This window comes from Sinocyclocheilus grahami, unplaced genomic scaffold, assembly GCF_001515645.1.
Source record: "Sinocyclocheilus grahami isolate Dianchi unplaced genomic scaffold, SAMN03320097.WGS_v1.1 scaffold953.1, whole genome shotgun sequence".
In the NCBI taxonomy this organism is placed as follows: Eukaryota; Metazoa; Chordata; class Actinopteri; order Cypriniformes; family Cyprinidae; genus Sinocyclocheilus; species Sinocyclocheilus grahami.
Window position 1 is genome coordinate 227,717 of NW_015506132.1, and position 16,938 is coordinate 244,654.

Below are 16,938 nucleotides of genomic sequence, written 5' to 3' on the forward strand. Positions count from 1 at the left end.
TGCTTTGATAGGAGATATTATTAAGTGTTGCTTTTGATAAAACAAGCTCTTTTTCATCATTAAAAAACATTTTTATCCATTTTCTTGCATATGAATGATTGAACCCTTCTCTGTGGACACACTGTTTTAGATGTAGTGAGAGGACATTAAGAAACACAGATTTGGTATAATAATAAGAAAATTAAATTGAAGGTGATAATTGTGTTACATACATTCTATTATTAATCCCTCATGACATTTAAAATTGAAAATATTTTTATTTGTTAAAGCTAATAGCAGTTACCATTGCTGGACCTGTTTTGTCCCACGTCTCAAGAATGACTGAGTTACATTTTAGTTTCTCAGGACTATTCTCCCCTCACAGACAAAAAAGGCGTCTGAATAGCAAAGTAATTGTGTACGATCATCACAAAGCTGCTGGTTTTCAGATTGAGGTGATTTTGCAACAAAATCTTATGGCAGTTTGCAACTATTTTACTTTTTGGCGAACTGTTGGCTAATTTGTACAATCTCATTTTTTACTTTTCGTACAATCTGCCATTGACCATTAGGTTCATGTGTGGACCTTCATGCGTATTGCTTTTCTAAAAATCCCACTGTTACGTTTTTCCAGGAGATGAGTTTTGAAAGCTACACTACACTCTAAAAAAAAAAAAAAAGTTGTCAATGGAACAGTATACCCTTTCAAATATTTCATACTAAAATGTACCATTTAGGTACTAATACGTACACTTTAGGAAATAATATGTACCTTTAAGGTATTCATATGCACCCCTCAGGGTTAAATAAGATACTAAATATACCTTTTAAAAAGATAATGCCCAGTGACAGCTTTTTAACCTTTTTTTCTGAAAGTTTATTATTTTATAGTATATTAACCCCTTCATATCTCTTTAGATCTTGGAAAATGTATTTCCTCATGAATCCAATGATTCAAGGCCACCATGTGACATCTTTACATGCAGCTCATGTCACACGTTCACCACGTGTTGCTATAGCAACGGACATGTAACCTCAGCAGACAGGGGCGTCATGCACTCATTATTTTTGAGAGGGCACGTTGGGGGGTCGTCATGTGACACACAGCAGCCACAACAGCACTTATTTATTTATTTTTTCCTTTTTATTCGAAACATCCCCAAACGCATTAACTATATCATGAAATATCTTGATTCTCACCTAGATTATGTTGATCTATAGTGGGCGATGGTCAAAGTAACCTAATAATGTAATCTATTAACTATGCATAAAAACCTGTCTGTTTACCTAATTAACAGATATGGATGTCATGCCATGACGTTTTAATACGACTGAGTTTATATTTAATGTGAATTTATCATTGAAAGTTAATTTTAATAAAACATTGCAAGTTAGGCTAATCATAACACTTTCATTGTACAGAAAGAGAGCAAAGAACATTCACTGACAGTCTAGTTCAAGCACTCTCAAAAACTCCCATTAAAATCACTGAAGCCGTTTACACTATGAAATTAATATCTTACAGATTCGTGCACACATTTGCACTTTGTTGTTTCTGATGAGAGAATTCGCAGGAAAAGGTATTCAGTCAGCGAGCGAGTGAAGAAAACACTGGCATTTTAGCGATGACTCATCTGAACACCTCTGATTGGTCATTGCATTCATAAGCTCAACGGCATTGTGTGTGATTGGTTAATGCGCAGTGCTGTAAAAACGCGTCTGTGTCTGGCTCAGCGCCAGCCAGCGAATGCAGTTTTGAATTTAGCAGCTGATGATATGACGCACTGAACGTTATAATCACGCCGGTGTGATTGTATTAAATATAGAAAATATGAATGGCTATTTTTTGTCTTTTGGAAGCTGCATTCAAAATCCACTTGGCTCAAAAATCTGAGGGGGCACGTGCCCCCTCACTTTGAATGGGCATGACGCCTATATCTGCTGAATAGGGATGGGATACCACTTATTTTGTTTTCGATACGATACCGATATTTTTCAAGGCAGTATCGTCGATATCGATACCGATTCGATTAAAAAAAAACTCATAGCGTAAGTGTTACTGAGTTGTAAAAATGATTAAGGCCTTTAGTATCTTGCTCCAATTGTGGGCGTTCTTGGAACAAGCACATGCTTATGCAATAAAGATGGATTTTGAGTGTGTAAGTGAAAGTAACATCTAGTTCATTCAGTTAATTCAATCATTCACATAAGATATCTCTGAAACATGTGCTATCTATAAATGAAGAAGTCATAAATGCTATAATTTTATGACATCATAAAACAACTGTAGCAAAAAAAAAAACTCATAGCGTAAGTGTTACTGAGTTGTAAAAATGATTAAGGCCTTTAGTATCTTGCTCCAATTGTGGGCGTTCTTGGAACAAGCACATGCTTATGCAATAAAGATGGATTTTGAGTGTGTAAGTGAAAGTAACATCTAGTTCATTCAGTTAATTCAATCATTCACATAAGATATCTCTGAAGCATGTGCTATCTATAAATGAAGAAGTCATAAATGCTATAATTTTATGACATCATAAAACAACTGTAGCATTTATACTTCAATCTGTTTGAATATTCTTAGATGATGTTGTAACTTGGGATTTGGGCCACTATAAATGTGTGTGTATATATATATACAGTGGGTACGGAAAGTATTCAGACCCCCTTAAATTTTTTATATATATATATATATATATATATATAAGATATGTATAGCACATGCTTCAGAGATATCTTATGTGAATGATATATATAAATTTTTTATTTTTTATGTATGTGTAAAAGCGCATACATAAAAGCACTTCTATTCCTAAAAAATAAATTAACTTATCCATGTGTTATTACATAATGTTACAGAAGATGTGTATTTCTACATAACACATTAAAATATTATCTTTGAATTAATAACACATGAATAAATTAATTTCTTTTTTAGGAATAGAAGTGCTTTTATGCATGTTTTTTACACACACACACACACACACACACGTGTATATACATAAATTGAGTTGTCTAATAGCCTCATTACATTTGTATTCATTTAGAAGAAGCTTTTTTTTAAAGCAACTTATAAGTGATGAAATTCTAAGGAAGTAATTCATAGGAAGCAGTAACATGAGAAGTGTCGCAATACAGCATTTCTCAGAAAAGTACAAGCTACAATATATATATATATATACACACACACACATTTCTTGAAGGTAGTGAGGGACTCTGACTCTGTAGGTCTTAAAGGTAGCGAGGGGCTATTCAGGTAGGGAGTGGGGTTGTCTTGGTATCTTATCGGTTTCATTTCTCATCTGCAGAGGGGATAGAGAGGCCATCAAGAGAATAGCTTATGAGTTTGTAGAGACAAAGGCCAAAGAGCGAGTGATCTATGTTGAAGCCAGATACAGCCCTCATCTGCTGGCCAACAAGGGAGTGGATCCTCTACATTGGAACCAAAAACCGTATGTGTACCATATTTGCTCGAATCAAAAGCTGTTTATGGCATGTATTGTTTATTGTTCTTATGTTACATTATGCTGGTTTACATTTTCTCTTGCACAATAGCTCTGTTCTTGTCTTTGTTCTTTCCTGTCCTCCCTTTTCCTCCCAGAGGAGACATCACTCCCGATGATGTGGTGGACCTGGTGAACCAGGGGTTCAAAGAGGGAGAGAAGGCCTTCAAAACCAAAGTCAGGTCCATTCTGTGCTGCTTGAGTCACATGCCAAGTAATGCACTCTCACCTCTTCCCCACCATCCCCCACCCAGTGTTCTGTGTGTTTGAGAGGCGTTATCTCACTGTCATCCTTCATTTAAAACCCATTCATCCCTGCTCATTGCCCAGTAGTGTTTAATCATCACGGCACTGGCCGAACCTCCTGCAGATTGGCTCAGATTTTTTTGTTCCCCTCTTAAAAGATGGACTGTTTGGAAATGCTATAGTGAATTTGAAAGCCTTGGTGATTCATATGCAATGTGTTTTGTAAATAGAGACACAATTCATGTAACACTTGAAGCTGAAGAGGTTTGTCTTCTACATTGCTGTTCAAAAATTTGGGGTTGTAAGATTTTTTGTGTTTTTGAAAGAAGTAGCTTTTGCACACTAAGGTTGCATTTATATCATTTATTTGATTAAAAATATTAATATTGTGAAATAGTATTACAATTAAAAATAACCGTTTTATATTTTGAATATATTTTACATTTAAACATTTTTATTTTGTAATTTATTTCTATGATGGCTGATTTTTCAGCAGCCATTACTCCAGTCTTCAGTGTCACATGATCCTTTAGAAATATATATATATATATATATATATCTTTACCATACTTCTTGCACAGCTCGACCACGTCCATAGACCAATCTACAGCAGCAATAAGCATTAGATTATAACAGTCAATGATTTGGGTGTATTATCATTTCCTCATATGCTGCATATATAAGCTGATAATTGCATGATTTGGCCGATGCATTAATTATATAATATGATTTTTATATATATATATATAATACACACACACACACACACACACATATGTGACCCTGGACCACAAAACCAGTCATAAGGGTACATTTTTCGAAATTGAGATTTAAACATAATCTGAAACCTGAATAAATAAGCTTTCCATTGATGTATGGTTTGTTAGAATAGGATAATATTTGGTCGAGATACAACTATTTGAATATCTGGAATCTGAGGGTGCAAAAAAAAAAAATATTGAGAAAATCAATATTTCCTACTGTAAATATATTAAAACTTAATTTTTGATTAGTAATATGCATTGCTAAGAACTTCATTTGAACAACGAAGTTCTTAGCAATGCATATTACTAATCAAAAATTAAGTTTTAATATATTTACAGTAGGAAATATTGATTTTCTCAATATTTTTTTTTTTTGCACCCTCAGATTCCAGATATTCAAATAGTTGTATCTCGACCAAATATTATCCTATTCTAACAAACCATACATCAATGGAAAGCTTATTTATTCAGGTTTCAGATTATGTTTAAATCTCAATTTCGAAAAATGTACCCTTATGACTGGTTTTGTGGTCCAGGGTCACATATGTGTGTGTGTGTGTGTGTGTGTATTATATATATATATATAAAAATCATATTATATAATTAATGCATCGGCCAAATCATGCAATTATCAGCTTATATATGCAGCATATGAGGAAATGATAATACACCCAAATCATTGACTGTTATAATCTAATGCTTATTGCTGCTGTAGATTGGTCTATGGACGTGGTCGAGCTGTGCAAGAAGTATGGTAAAGATGGAGTTGTGGGAATAGACCTAGCAGGAGATGAATCCATGGACTGTGTGTCGTACCCAGGACACAAAAGAGCATTTGAGGTAAGAAACCACACATACTCCATATGAGCTGCAATTTTCTCACTGGATCATCTAGTGAGAGATTAAACTCATCTTTATTAGGCCTGTTACAAAACTGCCTGCACAGGATTCTCAGAATTTGACAGAACATACATGATGATCGTATGTCTTGTTATCAACATATCATTTTGTCAACGTCTTCTTTTTCCTTGAGTTCCCTTCCTAGCAAAAATGAATCACTTTGCCTATTTGAAGAACTTTACATGTACAAGTCTAACATCACTGTAAAACTTTGATTAGTTGATGTATTTAAAACTTTAGGAGAGTAAATTGTACTTTGTTGGCTTGGAAACTCTTATATAATCCATAATTTAGATAACACAGACAGAGACCTCTGTTTAGACCATTTGCATGCTAGGAGCCACAGCTGAGATGTTCGGGAAACAAAACAAGTTCCTTATCATCCCGTGATCTAAACTGAATCTTACAAACACTGTTTGAAAGCAATATCTTTTGTTTAATGAGGCAAGAATAATAGAGTACATACTACAGATGCTGTGATGCTGCTTGGTGCTTTTATCCCATCTGCAGAAAAACAGATATTGCTGGCAGTGTTCTGTGAGTTCACAGTTTTGTTTTTGACAGGAAGCAGTCAGAAGTGAGGTGCACAGAACAGTGCATGCTGGAGAAGTGGGCCATGCCGGTGTGGTGAGGGAGGTACGAGTTTCCTCTTTTGCTCAGCATTTATTATAATGTATTCAGCAAGAATACAATAACCACTCAAAATGTGCTTCTCACGAAAACATAACAATTTGCCATCTATCTGTTGTACAGATGGAAAATTGTGTGAAAGTGCTGAGGCTGTTCTTAACTATCAGCTTTAGAGTTATTCTGTGAGGAAGTTCTGTCTGGGAAGTACACTTCCTTCCCAAGTACTAAATCAAAAAAGACAGATATTTCAGAAAACACCACAACCGCTCAACTCAGTTTTCAAAATGTCAATACACAAGAAAACACCCTCAGATCTGAAACTATGTGCCAACTCTTCCCATTATGTGCGTTCCCTTTGCAGGCTGTGGAAGTTCTGAAAGCAGAACGCATTGGCCATGGATACCACACGCTTGAAGATCAAGCTCTGTATAATCAACTGCTCCAACAAAACATGCATTTTGAGGTAAGACTAGATGGCAGCTTCCTGACAGTTACAGAAATCACTTTGAGATACACACCCACATACATTTACATCATTAGTCTGATAAAAATGCCATTATCGTGCATAACTTTACAATGCGTCATGTATATCTGCATGTTGCACCAAGATTCCATTCTCGGTCAAAGTGCTCACATACAGTAACAACCCAATATTAGGGTCAATAAAAAATTTGCATCTGCAAACAATGATAAAGCTTTTATCAGAACTAATTTCAATTATCTAAGCCATTTTTTAATGGCTTTTAACCAACTTTTGTCCCAAGATGTTATTTAGACGACAAATGTAGATTAAAAAAATAATTAAAATAGTAAGTAAAATATTAACTGTTTTCAATATTGATACACACACACACACACACACACACACACACACACATTATCTTTAAAAATGTTTGTCACAGATAACCAGACCTTATTGCATACATTATGAGTGCTTACTTTACTGATATCTTTCTTATGTAACAGCTCGTTAAGTTCATTAAGTGTGTGCTCCATGACCTGAACTAGGTGTATGTCAGAATGAGACAAAATTTGTTGAGCCAGAAACAAGACTAAGAAACAGGATTTTATCAAATGTAATCTCATACTGCCCTCTAGTGGACAGTATTTAAATATCTGTTTATAAATGGTGTCACCGGACAGTCTCTCAGTGTACTAATATTTAGATTTTTGTTACCAGAATATTTATGAGATGCTTAAAGATGGATATTAATCTACACGATGTTTCAGTGTCATTGTGATCCTGATGGTGTGTGTGTCTTGTGTTTCTCTAGATGTGTCCTATCTCTAGCAGATTGACAGGAGCCTGTGACCCAGACTTCACCAAACATCCTCTCATCACGTGAGAATAGGTTTATTTACTCTGTTTACTTTTTTTAATGCATGTTCCTGGTCCTATTGTGAACAATTTGTTGGTACGTGTTATTCCACTTTTTCATTAACAACAGTTAGGCTATTAGATAATGTTAACAAATTGCCAAATAGCTATTTTAGCACTGCTTTAGCAAACTCCCATTCTGACTCCATTTCTGTTGCATTTCACCATCTAATGCATTAAGTACGGTTGTGTGCCTACCATGTTTCACTCAGAAATATGGTATATTACAGAATTAAACTGGACAATTCACGCAGGGCTTTTGATACTGCACTTAACCCCAGGTTATCATTCGTCTAAAGCCTGCTTTTAACCCCTAAAGGTATGTTTCACATTTGTTAATTAGAAGTGGGGTTAGCACCGCTTTTTACCCGTGGTTATGAAACCCTATTGCAGAGCATGGTTAGTGGCTCTTTTGCGGCGCCAAACTTGTGCAATGTGAAACAATGTTGTGTTATAGTGGTATAACTAGATGCTTAGCAACATACACCCAATCGCATGCGTCATATTTGTCTGCTTTGGACAGTCAACTAAACGTGACCACGGTAGTTTCAGCGTTTGAGGGGAAAAAAGTCAAATGTTGACTGAAAACACATGAATTGGAGTAAATTTGATTCTTACCTTAAAGTTTATAGTCTGAAAAGTCCATTCAGGAAAACAAAGCAATATATAATATGAGGATGTGCAGTGACACTCAAAACAATGCAAGTAAGAACTGGTTTTGGGAATGTACAGTTTGAAACGTAAGTTTATGAATACCCAGGATTAATGGGTAACCTTGGGTAAATTACAAGCAGCAGTGCTGTTTCTGGCCATTTTGGCAGTATAGGTGGCAAAGGGCCGAAATCACGTGGAAAGTTAAAGAATATAACCTAGGATTCCATTTACCCGGGGTTTAAAATGATCCAGAGTTAACTAGTTCAAGTTTGAAAAATCTGGTTGTGTGTTTCAGATTCATGAAGGACAAAGCTAACTACTCCTTAAACACAGATGACCCTACCATCTTTGACTCCACCTTGAACTCGGACTATCAGGTGGTGCAGAAATACATGGACTTCACTGAAGAGGAATTCAAGAGACTGGTGAGACACAATTTGCCAAAACAGGCTCTCGAATGGACTCTGATATGACCATATCATGGCAAAAAAAAGTGACTTGAATTATCCTGTCTGCTTCTGTTTTCACAGAATATTAATGCAGCTAAGTCTTGCTTTCTTCCCGCGGAGGAGAAAGAGGAGCTTCTTGAACAACTCTCGAAGGCTTATGGCATGCTGAAAAGCACAGGCTTTTGAGCTCAGCACTGTTATAAACAAGTATGCGGCGAGCAGAGCCTTTCAGGACATTTGCCTTTTCCTGATTCCTTGAAACTGGAGAACTCATAAACGCGTTTCTCAGCAAAATATTTACACAAAAATAATAAAGACCATACATAAAAATCTCCAACAAAGATTCAACTTTAGAAGTTAACATGCCATTCATCAAAATACGTGTTACAAATGTATTTAATATTTCATTAACCGCTGTTCCAGCATACTGGGTTTGACCAAATGCTATTGCCTTTCATCTACATCAGCATTTTTATAAGTATTGTAATATCTGTAGCCTAAACATGCTCTTCTCGGTATACGCACAGAATATGACCATAATGTAATAAAGAGAAAAAGTCTTTATATGAAGCATGTTAAGCTGTATAACATGTGAATGGTGCTATGAGAATGAAATTAAATAGTAGCTCAGCTGTATTCTACAATTTTACAATGGAAATAATATATAAATCCAAAACATTAAACCAGAATATGATCTTATGTCTGGTGTTCATCTAAGGTATATTTTATATGCAATATACAAACCTTTGGGTAACAGTTGTCTATTGATATTAAAGTTGTTATTAGATGTCTGATTATGAAATGCTGTGCAAAACCCCTTTAAATTTGCACATTTTGCTAACACCAGAGGGCATTTACCAAAAGACTATTCATGTAACTCAGTTATGGAGTTAATCAGCCTAATGAAAAATCATTGTTAGGTTTTACATTTTGTGTTGTATAATGTGAACTGCATAGGAAAACATACGGACTATAAATGTGGGAAGGAAGGGCCTGAGAGCTTTATCACTGTATAAACTATCAATACAAATAATTTTGCATCTGAATGGTTGTGTTGTTCTTGGCCTGTTTATGACAAAACTGTTTTTAATGTTTTAATTAATAGGGTCTAAATCGGTCAATCGTGGCACTCTGCGACCTGATGTACAAATTTTCGGTTATAACTGAAAATACATACATACAAACGCAACTGGCGCCACCTTGCGTTTCAGTTATTAAGTGTCGTAAAAAAAACCGCATTCCATTCCGCTGCTTTTCACTATTTCCAATGCAAGCATGTGCTACCTAGACAAGCATCTTCGCCCGTTCCGTTCTGTCTTTTGCAGCATCTCCCGCATAACATTGCGTTCTAAAACGCGGCGCTCAAGGTAAAACTTGCGTTTGTTAATCTTCCATTTTTGCATTTTTACGCAGCTGTAAAAGTATCCTTTCCGCTATTCAACAATTTCATTTTCTTGTCCGCATATTTATTTGGGGAGTATAATGATGTAATGATTGTACATTATCCCTTACTTGTATCATAATTTTCCAAAATTTGAGAAATGGAAAGCCAATGCAAATATACTTTTCATTCAAGTACATCCACACCCAATTTGAAAATAAATAAACAAGAAACTGAAAGCAATAATGTCATTCCTGTTTATTTTGAGGTACTTACATTTATAGGTCACAATATAAATGCAATGTGTTTCAACGAGTGTTTCGGAGAGTCTGACAAAAACCACAAAACCGTGCCGGGAGCAGAAAACAGTAACTCAGATACTACATAAATATTGTTAATTATGTTACATTTGTGTAATAGTATATAATGAAGTGTAGAAACAAATCTCTTCTGACCTCAGGCAATATCTGGGAGTTCTGTTCTATAATCAGACCTCCTTCAACTAGTGGTCATTGTAAAAAAAAAAAAGAATAATAATACAATTCAACTGAGCCATCCTTGTCATAGGCTGTAACAAAAAGGCTATATTTGGTACTTTATAGTTTACAGTAGCTCGTGAGTATTTGTTTTACCAGTAACTCAACACAAGATTGAACTGCTTAGTTTAAGTTTAGGATGGAAAAATATCAAAACGCCTGTGCTTCTGTTCGACCTCTGTTAGAAAAAAACAATCTTCCCTCACTCAGTGCTGTGAATTAATACGGTCCTCGACAGATTCGTCCCATTTAGTGGTGTTTGCAAAGGCAGTGTCTTCTCCATCTGTTTCTTAGGCACTCAACAGCATGCAATGGGTGGACGTCCACCTTAATGGCAGTCTATGAGAGGAGCTCTTCACTGCTGCCTGATGAGCAAAGATGAGGAGAATTTTGATGAGAAAAGGAGAGAACTCCCCAGCTTTCCTCTCTCCTCCAGGTCATTCATGATCTTTATGACGGTCCCTCTGTCCCCTGTTTATTCTGGCTCCCAGATGCCTCTGCTTCAGGGGCAGGAGATCCGGAAGCATCTCCTTCTATAAGACACAGATATGACAAACCTTTTTGCCACATTAAATGCGCACATGCCTGGTTTATTCTCCAGCTAAACATTCTTAACAGAGTACTCGTGGTCCTAAGAAAGTCTCAGGTTATTTCAGAGATGGTGCCAAGAATGTGAACTAAGGAAACTGGGTCAAATAGAGACAGATGCTGCTCTTATTTCAGTAGGAAAGAGTTGAAAAGTTCCCATACGAATAGGAAACGGTCAAGGAAGCAGTTATTGTTGAGAGGGCAGATAATAAATCTTTGTCAGCGCTGACAGACTCCATTCAACCTCACCAAACCTAATTGTGTTCAATGTGGACACTGACCTTACAGAGCCGTGTCCTGGATAAAGTAAGGGACACTGAAAGAAAGGCATAATACATTGTTGCATAATAAATATGACCTGATAGACCACTGGCAGTCGGGAGACATTATCTGTTCTTTCGTCACATGAACAGCACTAGTTTTGCAGAATTACTAATGTGAATTACTGCCGTCGGAATACCAATAAAGTACTGAAGGGAATACCAGTGCATGTGCATTTGCAATGTTTTAGGTAAGGCTAGCTTTCATAGCATTATAGCCACTTTATAGTTTAAACTTGTATGTTTTTCTTGTTCACATGATGTCTTTTCAGTGTAAAAAGGTATGGATGATCTAAAACAAAGATAAAAGAAAGAGGACCAGTCACAACTCCTTATGCAATTAAATGCAAGACAGATGACGTCATTTCTCTTTGTTACATACTTAGTTCTGAACAGTAAACATTCTAACAAAGCAAAGTTTTTAAATTTCAATCTTATATTTATTTGAAGTACAACATTAGTACAAAACCCCAAATTAATAGTCTACCTAAGTCTAAAATTATTCACAAAATGTTTTAAGGAGTATTTGAAGGTGGAGGAAAACGGAGGAGGAGGAAGAGAAGATGAAGAAATGAGGAGAAGAAGGGGAAGAAGGAGAAGTTGGATGAGGAGGATAAGGAGGAGAATGAGAAGACAGAGAAGGAGAAGCAGAAGAAGATGATAAAGAAAGGAGGAGGAGGAGAACTCTAAAGGAGAAGAAGAGAATGTTGGAGAAATATCAATACAGGTGCTGGCTTGCAAGAAGAACTGGAAAGCGGTGTGTGACGTACCTGCAGCTTTCAGGTCCATCTGAGCCATGTCTTTGGTTAGTTCACTGGTCCCCATCGCTACTGCCTCTCCTTTAATGTCTGGCACTGCGTTCCTGCGACCTGTACGGTCAGAGTTTATGAACTCTGTATACGACGTCTCAACGTCCATCATCTGCTCACAAATTGCCCTCTCATTACACCTGAAAGAAACAAAAGACAGACAGAAAGGTAATAATAATAATAATAATAATAATTCATTACATTTATATAGCGCTTTTCTAGGCACATTTACTCTCGGTTAAGAAAGAAACCAAGCCAACAGTTTGACTAAAATCTCTTAAGAGAAACTCCATATAATGAGCTCTGAAAAGAAAAATCCTAACACACAGAAAACCTGTGAATCTCAGTTCAGTAATGCCCATGACAGAACACGCCGTCTGATGAATTGGAGTAATTATTACTTCAGGGGCTCTATTTCAATGCTAAAGTTAATAGATTCAGCCGCTGAACTCATTTCATTGCCTAATTATATAAGAGAGCCAAACGCGTTCATCCAACCCTGGATGTATTTGTCAATCTTTGCATGCTTGTTTACACTCAGGGTTTCTTATGAGTATCAGTGCAAGCTTGCAAATGAAGTCTTATTGGCATGAAAACAAGAGATAAAAACCCAAAGCGATCGATTAGACACTTTTTGGAGCTCATCAAACTGCTTTCAGGAAGGAGAGTCATGGGTGGACATTATGCTGAGAGAGGAATCCTCCCACAAGAATGTATCCAAAACACATTAGCTGCTCACTCACTAAGTGTCTCCTAAGTCAACATGAAAACCCCACTTACTTTAACCAATGCTGGCGATAACGTCTCAAGTAACACGCTCATATTACTTCAATACACTACAATATAACTATAAAGATAACCGTTTTCTATTAGAATATATTTTAAAATGTTATTTATTCCTGTGTCTTCAGTGTCACGTGAACCTTTAGAATTTTTTTTGCTTTGGTGGTCAAGAAACATTTCTTAATATTACCAGTGTTGAAAACTGTGAGTTGTGCTGCATGGTATTTTTTTGTAGAAAATGTGAATAGAAAGTTCAAAAGAACAATATTTATTTGAAAAAAATTATAAAAATTATACTAATAAAAAATAAGTATATATAAAAAATAAAGATGTATAAATGTCTAAAGCTGAGACTAGTCAAAAGAAAACAACAATGTAATGCAATGTTGCAATATTTTAAAACTGAGTTCTTAGCTAACAGTTCTCAGTTTTATTTTTTAGTGCACACTACTCAAAGTCTTTCATAAAATAGTATCAATTCACTCTCTCTGAAATGTCTTTTATTTTCACCTGACATCACCACACAATTCAATCATTTCATGTTGGATAAAATCAAGTTCCATCCTTCATTTTCATCTTATCGCCAGTGTTGGGGAAAGTTACTTTTAAAAGTAATGCATTACAATATTGCGTTACTCCATAAAAAAGTAACTAATTACGTTACTTAGTTACTTTTTATGGAAAGTAATGTATTACGTTACTTTTGCGTTACTTTTTAAATCTGGACAGGGCTTGCTTGTTTGTTTTTAAAATAAAAAAAAGTTATATTTTTGGCAAATATAAAAGCCTATACACACGAAAAGTGAAATGAATAAGCCTCAGGCTGAAGGGAAAGTAAATTTACGTCCGTACAGTAGAATGCAGAAGAAATTTCAACACACTTTAGCAATAAAAAAAGACACACAAATGTTTGTCTAGAGTAATTTTTGCTTATTAGTACGGTTGAACTGGATCATCGAAGGTCAGAAGCAAAGACACTGGTTAATAGAGTGTGATTAAATACATAAAGGATATTTGTGTTGTTTAACATTTAATTATTGCAGGTTTACGTCAAATTCTGAGTTGCATTATTATTATTTGTTTTGAGGAATACTGAATCCGTGTTTTTTTTTGTGTGTGAGTGAGATGAATTAATGCATATTCATTAGGGATGTAACGATTCACTCAACTCACGATTCGATTCACGATTTTGATTTCACGATTCGATTTACGATTTGTTTTTTGTTTTTTTACAAAATGAGATTTAGGACAAATTATAAATTAAATGTGTCCTTTTATTATTGCTTGGACAAAATGCTGCACGTTCCTTTGTGGAATTTAAATATAACCCTTGCATATTATTGCTCTTTTGTTGGTTTTGATTGCTTTTATTGTCCTCATTTGAAAGTCGCTTTGGATAAAAGCGTCTGCTAAATAGCAAAATTTATATAGGCTAATGTAAATGTAAATAACAAAACTAAATAGAAATTTTAAAACAAGCCCCAAATCAAATAAGTAACACAAATAAAAAAATCTCTTCATATAAACAAAATAAGGCTTTGTCTGTGCTCTTTCCATTTAAAATTAGAGGCAACCACTGCATTTTAATCATGATCCAAACAAAGATGCTGCATACACGCAACATGAGCAGTTTTTAATCTAAATTAGATTGAATCATTTCGAAATTTGAAGCAAAAACAGAATGATTTGACTTCAGTTTTGTGAAACTATACATAAAAAAATATCTGCATGAAACAGAAACAGCAGACGAGCTGAATGAGACGCAGATGCACTCTCTGCCAGCAGGTGGCGGTTAAAGCGTTTCCTGGTTTCTGCTGTAAACAAAGCAGCGCTGCACTTATGAACTTTAATATGCATTATACAGAGGCAAGATGAAAAAAATAAAAGACCATCTAAACTTTTCTAAAGACAGTAAGTTCCCCTCAGACATACATTCATATAAACTAACTACCCCTAATTGAATCGTGATTTGTTTGGCATCTCAACCGATTTGAATACTCACATATTTTAATCGATTTTCAACCGGCTCATGGTTAATCGTTACATCCCTAATATTCATATTTATTTTAGAACTACAGTAACATCTTCTGATTTCTCTCAACATAGGGACAGGAGAGCTGTCAAACAATACATAGGGGGAAAAAAAAGGTAACTCAAATATTCTCTTGTAAATTAAAAAGTAATGCGTTACTTTACTAGTGACATGAAAAAAGTAATCTGATTACGTAACTCGTGTTACTTGTAATGCGTTACCCCCAACACTGCTTATCGCATAATATAAGATGCATCACATTGGGCTGCAAATACCAGTGTTGACTTTATGCGAGTTGTGACTCTTAAATGCCACTCTGAATATGTTCAGCTGGCCCGTCTGAAGAGAAGAAGAAGGGATATTCCAGAGGGATGTGAGAGGGCAAGGGAAAGAAGGCAAACACAAATAAATGCGATGCTATGAGTTGGAAGCAGAAGGGGAGGTAGTGAGGGAGAAAATTATAAGGTATAAATCATAGTGCTGGTCTTCACTGCTCCCTCCTTTCTGCATCTCTCCTTCCCCTCGAATCACCTCTCTCCATCCCTGTATTTCTCTTTTCTCCTTCCAACCCTCCTCTTTTTTTCTCCTTTTTATAGTTCTCTCTCCCTTTCTATTATTTTCAAACACTTCAGCAGTGCTGAGCAAATCAGGGGTGTAAGAACAATCCGGAAAGTGGGAGGGACATTTGACTTGAAAAGTACTGATTATCTCCCGCAAACAATCTCCAAGAGCAATGGATGCCTATGTTAGAATGTGTTGTGACCGAGGTTAACTTTTGGACACATCACTCTTGTGAATCAAGGGGTCAAAGTTTGGCTGCTTCAATAAGCCTGTGCTAGTAGATTATGGAGTTTCTTTTTTTTATCAAATAAACACTGTTTGAGAGCAAAACGTATTAAATTGTAATTAAAAAAAAATAATACATTGCAAAAAAAAAAAAAAGTCTTAAGGCAGTTTTAATTACAAAAATTAATTGATCATAAAACTGCAATGCTAGTAAATCTTTGCTTTTCTTTGTGCAGTTTTCATCGTGTATGCAGAAATTTACTTTATTTTTGTAATTAAAACTAGCTTAAGAAGATATTTTAAAAATAATTTAATTAGTTTTGCTTTCAAACACAGTATGTTGGATTGAGTAACAAAAAAAAAGACACAAAAGTTACTCCATAGTACATGATGTAACTACATTATCTGGTTCCAAAAAGTATTCCTCTGTATTTCTCCACTGACAATCATTCAAAAGTAACCATGTATTCTGCTGTAGGGCTGCACAATATATTGAAATAAAATCAATAATGCAATATGGCTTCGTGTGACTCTCAAATCATGCAGGCTGCAATTTAATTAAATATATGTGCGAACTGTTTTCTGCTTCCCGTCATTCAGTTACAGTTTACAGCTGCACTTCATTTCAAAACAGGTAGCACTTTTTTTTTTAATTGTCGGTAACCTGTCAAAATATTATATATTTTGCACTAAAAAAAAGTCGTCATAGTAAAAAGATGCACTGTTTTTTTTAACAATTTTAATGCAGATGCACTCACACAAATAAATAAATAAATACATCACTCACTCATGAATGAATGACTATAGCTATTTTAAGTCATCTAGTGAAAATTCCTGTATCTTTTCATATAGCAGAAAAACAAAATGTCACAAAGTCAGTTTATTGAAATATGCAGCCCTATTCTGATGCATCCTGAAATTAGCATAAACCCTAAGGCACTCAGCAACATTCAAGGAAGCTCCACATGGCATTGGTTTACATTATTTAGCATCATACTGATGAGGATCTGCAGTGTTTTCCTCCGCTGTTTGCTATCATCTCACAGCCTGCGCACATTCAACACTGGCCACTGTGTGTTTTATCAGGCTGTATTTATTACACATTACGTCTGCCAGCACCAGCATGTCAGTTACCCGATATGCCCGACCTCATTGTCGGCCAGGACCTTGAGAAGTGTGACCCAATTTCACTTACATGCA

The 16,938-nt window shown here is 35.5% G+C and overlaps 2 protein-coding genes across 3 annotated transcripts in view; one reads left to right on the forward strand and one right to left on the reverse strand.

The window, feature by feature from the left end:
- The window catches only part of LOC107564650 (adenosine deaminase-like), a 19,604-nt gene extending 10,055 nt beyond the window's left edge, over nucleotides 1–9,549 (forward strand). For both annotated transcript variants that reach the window (XM_016249785.1, XM_016249786.1), the window contains 8 exons: nucleotides 3,288–3,431; nucleotides 3,581–3,696; nucleotides 5,208–5,332; nucleotides 5,957–6,028; nucleotides 6,384–6,485; nucleotides 7,297–7,364; nucleotides 8,350–8,479; nucleotides 8,585–9,549. In XM_016249785.1, coding sequence (XP_016105271.1) covers nucleotides 3,288–3,431; nucleotides 3,581–3,696; nucleotides 5,208–5,332; nucleotides 5,957–6,028; nucleotides 6,384–6,485; nucleotides 7,297–7,364; nucleotides 8,350–8,479; nucleotides 8,585–8,689 — 862 coding nt within the window. In that variant the 3' untranslated portion in view covers nucleotides 8,690–9,549. The remainder of the gene's footprint in view (nucleotides 1–3,287; nucleotides 3,432–3,580; nucleotides 3,697–5,207; nucleotides 5,333–5,956; nucleotides 6,029–6,383; nucleotides 6,486–7,296; nucleotides 7,365–8,349; nucleotides 8,480–8,584) is intronic.
- Nucleotides 9,550–10,367: 818 nt separating this feature from the next.
- The window catches only part of LOC107564651 (cAMP-dependent protein kinase inhibitor gamma-like), a 32,854-nt gene continuing 26,283 nt past the window's right edge, over nucleotides 10,368–16,938 (reverse strand). Inside the window, exons 2-3 of the mRNA XM_016249787.1 lie at nucleotides 12,099–12,277; nucleotides 10,368–10,953 (exon numbers count right to left, since the gene is read on the reverse strand). Coding sequence (XP_016105273.1) covers nucleotides 10,871–10,953; nucleotides 12,099–12,249 — 234 coding nt within the window. The 5' untranslated portion in view covers nucleotides 12,250–12,277 and the 3' untranslated portion in view covers nucleotides 10,368–10,870. The remainder of the gene's footprint in view (nucleotides 10,954–12,098; nucleotides 12,278–16,938) is intronic.